Here is an 8,415-nt window from a genome sequence, read left to right as displayed (position 1 = left end):
TTTTTTTTTGGTTTTTTTTTTTTTTTTTTTTTTTTTTTTTTTTTTTTTTTTTTAATAACTTCTCATTTCCTCTCTCAATTTCCCTTCATTCAGCTGAATCACTATGGCTTGAAGACAAGTTTCCAAGTAATACATGAAACAAAGATTGTTTATGGAATAAAAATATAGGTCATTTATGGAAGAGTATCATTATTTTGGGTTAGAGAAAGGGAAACAACACTAATATAGGTTGTTTATGGAAGGAAATTCAGGTAGGAAATGAGAAATTACCAAAGACCATAAGAAACCTAAACAACACAAATATCGTCCAGCAATTCCATTACCAAAAGGACTAAACTAACAACTCACTAAACAATTGAGGGACCACATTTCAAAAGGTTACTACAAAGCGCATAACAAGAAGTAGGATTTTCCCAAAAACAAATAACATGATATATTGAATAAAATAGTTAATGTTAAATGAGTTAAATTTCATATAATTTGTTATTGACCCATCCTAAGAGCACATTAAAATTCAATTCGCCCAAATTGAACTACAGTACAAAAGTGGGAGGTTTGGGCATGCAGATATGTAGTAACAAATACATCCAGAGGTCTGCATTGAACATGCTCCTGCATAGTTGATTTTTTCTCATATTGTTCTCAGGGGGTGTCACTTGTGTTGTAATTTCTATTTGAGAAGTATTTAAAAATAAAAAAAAATAAAAAAATAAAAAATAAAAAAAACTTTAATTCACTAAAGCACAAGGGCAGATGATCTGTAAAAGGGGCAAAATGATTAAACCCTAGGACTCTACTACTCAGACCACTCAATGACTCAGGAAAATGAACAGAACAATGATTGATGCAAGTCAACTTCATTAAACTCAATTCTTTTTACAAAAGCAATAGAAGAGTTGTAAATTGCAAAAATAATCAAACCTGTTTCATGAGTTTATTAAGGGTTTAGAAATCCAAACCATTCAATGATTCATGAAATTAATTGGGTCAAGAGTCCATAGTTCAAAAGGTTGAGCCAGTTAGCATAAGGAATGTAGTGTTTAAATTGTTTTCACTTTTTTTCCATGGAAGATTTGGACCTTCTTGCAAACTGTAAAACAAACAGACAAATTACAAAAGTAGTTGCCTACCTGTCTTCTTCTCTCTTTACTTTTCCTCTTTCTATAGCATTGAAATACCATTTTGGGCAAAAGTTGTACACTTGTTGATGCCAATTAACTAAGGTGTGAGCAAAATACTTTTTAGTTTCAACTGAATTATGTGACTGAGGCAGCATCTATGAAACAGATCCAGTGTGAATATAGACAGGAGATTGTCCAGTTTGATAGAAGTTGCACCATTCACACAGGTCTGCAGCTCAACCAGAAGATCAAAGTAGATCAATGATTGTTGGACCTTAGTGATTATAAGTGCTACCCAATTACCTGGACCAGAAAATTGACCTATAGAGTATAGACAGCCCAACTAATATGACCAGCAATTTTGTCTGAGCTTCAAAACACTCACTTTAATTCCATTGTTGATAACTTGCATTTCTGATAAACATCTAATGGTGTCATTCCAACACATCATCACAATGACATAGAAATGTATTGAGTTAAACAATTTCTTTAGACAATATCACTACAAGACAACACCAAATTTTAATTATAACATGTTCATAAAAATTAGACAAAATACAGATTATATGGATTTCAGGGAAAGTAAGAAAATTAGATTTACAATGTTGGTAAAGTTTAAACACTTACCCCAAGACGAACTGTTGGTGAAGTTGCAATCTGTGAAAGAAATGGTCCAATGCTTTGAGCCATCGGGACAAGGACGGGTGAGAACAATGGAATTGCAAGGCTAGCTTCCTGAAATTAATTGAAGATGTCTTCAAATTTCTTAATTTAAAAATTACTGAATGTGACAAGATGTTATCCAATATCCTCAAGTGCTGGGGCCTTAAAAAGGGCACCGATACCCTAGCTACACAAGGCTACTGTTGTAGAGTCGTACTGTTTCAATATATTGAAATTTTTGCATTATATCCAATGGATCACACACCTCTTCCTCCCCTTTTTGCAAGGAAGGATCCACTGAAGATAACAATGTTTAAAAAGAAGAAAAAATGGAGTTTTAGTAACTGAATATCATTCCAGAACTTCATCCAAGCTACAGAAATTGGAGTTTTCTTCTCATCAAAGACAACCTCTGGTCCCATATATTTATAAACCAAATTAGAGTAGAAGTGTACTTAAGCAGTGAATATGATTTTTCTTAGACACAACAGACAAAATGCAGTATGAATTCACCAATAAAAAACATAACAAAAACTAATAGATAAAAGGAGGTATATATTGTGAATGGAATTTATATTGAGTTCACCAAATCACTTGAAATTTTACCCACTTCCAAACCAGGACTGTATGAATGGAGGAATAAAGACAATTTTCTACTTAAATTGAAGTTTTGAACATATATGAATGGAGAAAAAAAGAACTGATAAAGCATTCCTAGAAACAATGTGCTTGAATATCAGACAAATAAATGAACATGATATTTGATTTGATCTTTTCACTGAGTAAAGACATAAAATTCAGAAACCAGGCATATACATGATCATATTTATTAGGTTGCAGATCTCACATCCATCATTTCAAATTTTAATTACCATGTAAAACAAGACTAGTTAAAGTAGCATGACAATATTTCATCCGTGCAACTAAAATATCATGTGTGTAAATATTTACAAAATTTACATTCCAACTTCCAGCATTATAAAATATTGGACTTCATGCTGGACTATAGAACACTTTGGTCTCCTAACTTCCAGTAAATATTTAATCATCCAGGAATTCTCCTGTATATGTCAGGGCCTCATTAGCTTTTAGTTTGATTAGGTGAGAATAAAGAATGTCACATACATACATATGGGTGTGCATTTTACTCATGTTAGCACTTCTTAGACCTCTGGCACAATTATTAAAACTCTTGACATATAGGATTATACGTATATAAGATCCACAACCTTTAGGTTTATAATTGTTTTTCAACACAATTTCCAGTTCTTAAACATGTTACAAAGTGTGTTGTATTTATAAAATTGAAGCTTTATTTGTATTCTTTTCAACTTTTTCTACATCCCCCCACCCCCCATAAAGCTATACAAGTGTCATTCCTTGAGGAAACATATTATATTTTCATCCGGTCCAGAAAGTTGGAATTAGGTGACATTAGACGTCTTGAGGGATCACTATTCAGCTTTATTAAAAAAAGTGTACGAATAAATGTATATGCAAGATGAGACCTTGTAGAGAAATTTAGTAATGCTGCTTCATTTTCCTCTTAAATTTCTTGACAGTCAAACTTTCAAGCATCAAGGGACAAGTGAAAATTTCCCACCTTCTCTTCTCCTCCCAAAGGCCAATAAAATGTTTTACCAAATTTGATGTAAAACTATCTAGTTAAGGGATTGCCACTATTGTTATCTCAAAAATTGGGAAAAGAACTTCAAATCCTCCACATCATGAAATATGGCTCCTTAAGTTGTATCTTCTAAACACTTTTGCATATTTTCCTGAGCTAATAAACACAATTATTACTATTTTTTAAGAGTCCCACAGAAAATATAAGAGAGAACATATGGGTTTATAAGGTCATGGGTTAGACTAGCCAATTGATTGGATTTAATCTTTTAATGTTGTTTGGCCCATGTGCATTATAGCCCAATCAAGTGACCTTGGCCCAATCTTAGATTAAAACACTATTAAAAAAAAACATTTACTTCAAACCATTAGTGTTCAAAAACCAATTCACTAAGTACCTTATTGTTAAATGACATTAATATGTTCCCACTTCTCTGAACAGCATATCTTGAGCCTGATTGTCACAAAAAAATATGATCAATTGATGGAGATCAATTGTTCTTTTACATATTAAATATACCAAGTGAAATTCGAGCATACCAATCAAAAGGTGAATAACAGACCCCAACGAGTGGCCAATGCCAAAAATAGGAAGATCTTGTACCTGTAAAGCGAAAGTAATCACATAAGCAACAATAGCAATGATAATAACCTAAACTTTATATGCCTTATGTTCATTCTTTTTGTGAAGACTAAAATACCCTTTATTTAAATATTAAATTTTCTTTTTACTTTGCTAATTAATAATTACTTACTTGGAAACACTATACATATTCATATAAAACTTAATTAAGTTCAAGAATGTGTTTCCTAAAATTTCATTATATAAATATGTAAGAAATATAATGTAACATGCCCATGATTAAAAAAAAACATTAGTTGAACAGATATTCACTTTTTAGGTAGGTTGTTGTACCATTTTCAGATTTTCTTAAACTTTTTTTCCTTCTCATCATCTCATGTTACTATACTTGATTGGAGTAGAATCATCTTAATTCATATCTAGGATCACATTTGTCCACATCATTTATATCATTGTTCATTTAGTATTCTTTTGTACAGTAGAAGTCTCTTTTCACTCCCAAAAATAAAATTGAAGAAGTTTTGTTCTTTTAGAGATAATATCCTATGCGCTCTAAAATGCATGGATTTAACTATCAAACTACTCGTACTAATTGTGGAACTACCAAATCCAACATATTAACCTGCTCGATAATGCTATTGAGAAATTTGGACTCGTCAAATTGGATTGTAATGATACTGATAAAGAAAGCATTACATCTTTTGAAAAAATAAAAAAATAAAAAATGCAGTATCAACAGAAAGAGAAGGAAAATGGTTTAAATGACTATAAAATGGTCAAACAAGATGACCAGTATAGATCATACAGCATCTATTAAAACAAAGTTTTTATATTTTCACTTGCATCATACTTTGAAGTTTGAACACATGCAGCACACATATATTTTACTAGTACTAGCAATAATAATTAGTAAGTAAATGTCTGATCTTAGCAAGAAAAATTTGAAACTCACTGTTTCCTGGAGAAATCTAAGACACCTATCAAATTTGAACTGCACTTCATCTGCAATGAAGAAGTGGTCAAAACCACTAGCATAAGGCGTAGCAATCACCAATATATCCCTGTCCAGAAAGCATAAAAAGCAACTACATTATCATCAATTTTTTTAAAAAAAAAAAAAAGTAAAATAGAATATGCAAGAAAGAACTGGAGAAGGACGTTGTTTAGAAGCACAGGGGAGTAAAGAATCTTTCATTCAAATGGGAAAGATGCAACCAATGTGTTCAATACAAAAGACTTGAGTAAAAATGAAAAAGAAAGAAAACAATTGGAAATATACAACTGAATAGGCTCAAAGTTACAGGCGCTCTAGGAGTATATTTGTATATTTCCAATTGTTTTCTTTCTTTTCAGATATATATATTAAATAAAACTAGGCATGAGGCACTCACTTTTCAACCAGGCGCTCTAGGAATAAGCGGTAGGTAAGCTGAGGAGCAGCCCCTACAAAAATGCCTCCAACGAAGTGTACAATCAGCCTTGGCTTTGTATTTATTGGTCCCAATACCCATGCTCCCTGAAATTCTTGCAAAGTATTTGACATCACATCACAATTCCCTCAAGAAAAATGGCAGAATTTTATTTATTTATTTATTTTCTCCATTTAGCTTCTAATGTAGAAAGTGGTGCACTTGTTATTCTCTAAGTTAACTGCAATATTTGCCACAACTTTCTTAAAAGATAAGATCTTATTTAAAAAAAAAAAAAAAAAAAAAAACAATGGGCATAATTTTAGCTCCAAATTATGTCTAGATATATTTGTTCTCATTAAGAATAATATTAAACAGACTGTGCCTGTTCAAAAGGATTTAGTGTAGTCAAAATTTCATTAACCTTCAGCTATATCAATGAGAATCAAATGGAAGTTTTGCAAAGGTCATAATGTAAAATTGACTCTATTACCCTGAGGAATTGAGGCTAACAAAAATTGATCAGAATGAATTGGAAAAGTGAAAGTAGCTGGAGAAAATCTTCACTTTCAGATGCAATTCCAAAGTATGTCAGACAATTCAAAATATCAAACTAGAAGACTATCATTTTCAGTTAAACACCTCAACTTCCTTCCAGTCTTTTGAGGTTCCCCAAGCATCTTGAGATTGCTTCACCGTATCTGTAAGTAATCTGTATATAAAGCAGAAGCATGCTTTACTATTGTGTTTAAAATCAGGAGAGAAGTCGGTAGTATGAAACGATAAAGCGAAAACAAAGAGGTTAAGGAAGCTGTGCAGTGGATGGTATATGGCTTATCTATCAGCTAACAGGATCGGAAGACACTCCCGGATTCTGGACTCTGCTTTTCTTCCAAAAGCAAACAACAGGATGCTAGTAGTAGTATATTTGAATTGAACAACTTGCTCTAATTTCCGTAAATCGAAAACGAAATCGAGAGAGACGACCTTTCAATATCTCGGTAAAGCTGAATTCCGCTTCTTTCCGGTTGATTGCTTATACTGTTATCATTAAAGCTGCCAACTTTGATTCTTTTGCAACGCCCAGAATTACTATTTCTGATAAACAACTGAGACATACTGAAACGGATCCGTTTGTGAAATAACAGAGCGGAGTCGCTGTAGGGGGGATGAAAATGAATATGCGGCGCCGGCGCGCATAGCCAACTGCTCATACCTGCGTCCTATCTATCACCCAGCCAAGGTAGCGAAATCACTTCACGTATTCACAAAAACTCGCCCACTGCTCACACAATTCAGCTCTCTTGTTCCCAGACTCCGTCTGCCCGAGAAAAGTCTTTGATTTATTATACGGAGTAGTTTGCAAGTTACTTAGTTACCTCTTCTCACCTTTTTATGGGTATATTCAATAGTTTGCAAGTTACCTCTTCTCACCTTTTCATGTGAATACAAATTAAGAAGGGAAAATGATCAAATAAACCCTCAAATAAATTAATTGGACTCTTAAACTTTCAAAAAGTGCAATTAAGCACATGAACTTGTAATTTTAGCTCATTTCACCCCTTCAGCCGGTTAACCTCCCGTTAACATCCGGTAAAAGCTTCCATGGCTGCTGACTTGTCAATATCTAGCTAGCCACACAAGTAAAGTTTTTAAAAAAAAATCAAAACAACTATTGACTGTCATTGTTGCCGCAATGTTTTGTACTAACTACCAGCGATTGCCGAACTTCGCCGTTGTCGTTGATCTCCGCCAGTTAAATTAGTCCACTGCCAACCAAACACCTCAAATATTGGTCAAATCACTTCGCTACCGCTAATCTCCGCCGGTCAAACCACTCCACTTCCAGTCAAACACCTCCAGCAAAGGTCTAAGCAAGCCGCTGCAGCCCATCTCCGCTGGTCAAAACCGTTGGGTTTCAAAGATGGAGACGAAAGGATAAAATACGAAAGTGGAGAGGAAAGAATAAAAGTTGTGTGTTTTGAAAACGGAGAGGAGATGAGAAAGAGGAGATATGGATGTGTTCGAAAATGGAGACGAAAAACAAGCTGTGAAGGTTGCGGCACAGGAGATAAGAGAAGTGAGAGAACAGTTTGAAGAACCTAGGCATAGCTTTGAAGAACCCAGAAATGTTCTTAGCCATCGTTGACAGTAGTCACGTAGAGGCTTAGCTTTGGGCTCCATTCATACTCACGTAAAGCCTCATGAACTCTGGCATAATTCATAGTCCATAGCTTCTGCCCAATTTTCCAAACCGTGCCGGTCCTCCTTCATCACGGTCGATATCGTCTTCGACAAAACTTGAGCACTGTTAATGTCATTGTTGTAGAGGTGCCCTAAGAGCATGAGCTCATCATAGATTCCGACGATCGTACGATTTCGACTTCAAGTCTTCAAGGTGTTGTCGAAAAGAGAGAACTCCATGGCAGGAAGTTAGGAATTTGTTCTCAGAGGTGGGGCCGTGGGGGAAGTTCCACTGAGTTTTCTTTTTAATTGTTTTTATTTTGTTATTCTTTCTTTACTTTGCTTATGTGGCAAGCTAGGTATTGACAAGTCAGCTGCCATGGAAGTATTTACTGAAGGTTACCTGGAGTTAACCGGTTAAATGGGTGCAATGCACTAAAATCATGAGTTCATGTGTTTAATTGCACCTTTTAAAAGTTTGGGGACCTAATTGACTTTTTGTATAATGTTCAGGGGGACCTAATTGACTTTTTATATAATTTTCAGGGGCTTATTTGATCATTTTCCCAAGAAAAATAAATAAAGCATAAAGAGTTGTGGGGATTGATAAGGAGAAGAATAAGTTGATAGGGTGCATGCTTGCATACATGGCATTGATGATTGGTATAAATATCAAGTGTATGTACAAAGAATTAGGAACCTGTTGATCAGGAACATGCGTGTCAAACCTGTTCCAAGCCTGTTAACTAGTCCTAATCCAAATCGTCATAGATAGAGTTAAAACTTTAAAAAATTTTGACTCATGAAAATACGGGTCATGTGAGTTAGC

At 34.2% G+C, this 8,415-nt stretch overlaps 1 protein-coding gene across 1 annotated transcript in view; it reads right to left on the bottom strand.

Annotated features, from left to right (window-relative positions):
- The window catches only part of LOC116019733, a 10,813-nt gene extending 4,055 nt beyond the window's left edge, over window positions 1–6,758 (bottom strand). Inside the window, exons 1-7 of the mRNA XM_031260043.1 lie at window positions 6,390–6,758; window positions 6,045–6,114; window positions 5,385–5,509; window positions 4,946–5,054; window positions 3,951–4,014; window positions 3,809–3,864; window positions 1,749–1,856 (exon numbers count right to left, since the gene is read on the bottom strand). Of these exons, the coding sequence (XP_031115903.1) occupies window positions 1,749–1,856; window positions 3,809–3,864; window positions 3,951–4,014; window positions 4,946–5,054; window positions 5,385–5,509; window positions 6,045–6,114; window positions 6,390–6,616 (759 nt within the window). The 5' untranslated portion in view covers window positions 6,617–6,758. The remainder of the gene's footprint in view (window positions 1–1,748; window positions 1,857–3,808; window positions 3,865–3,950; window positions 4,015–4,945; window positions 5,055–5,384; window positions 5,510–6,044; window positions 6,115–6,389) is intronic.
- Window positions 6,759–8,415: the final 1,657 nt, after the last annotated feature.

This window comes from Ipomoea triloba, chromosome 5, assembly GCF_003576645.1.
Source record: "Ipomoea triloba cultivar NCNSP0323 chromosome 5, ASM357664v1".
Taxonomy (NCBI): Eukaryota; Viridiplantae; Streptophyta; class Magnoliopsida; order Solanales; family Convolvulaceae; genus Ipomoea; species Ipomoea triloba.
Note: the sequence above shows the minus strand (reverse complement) of the source record. Positions and strands in the feature narration are given on the sequence as shown.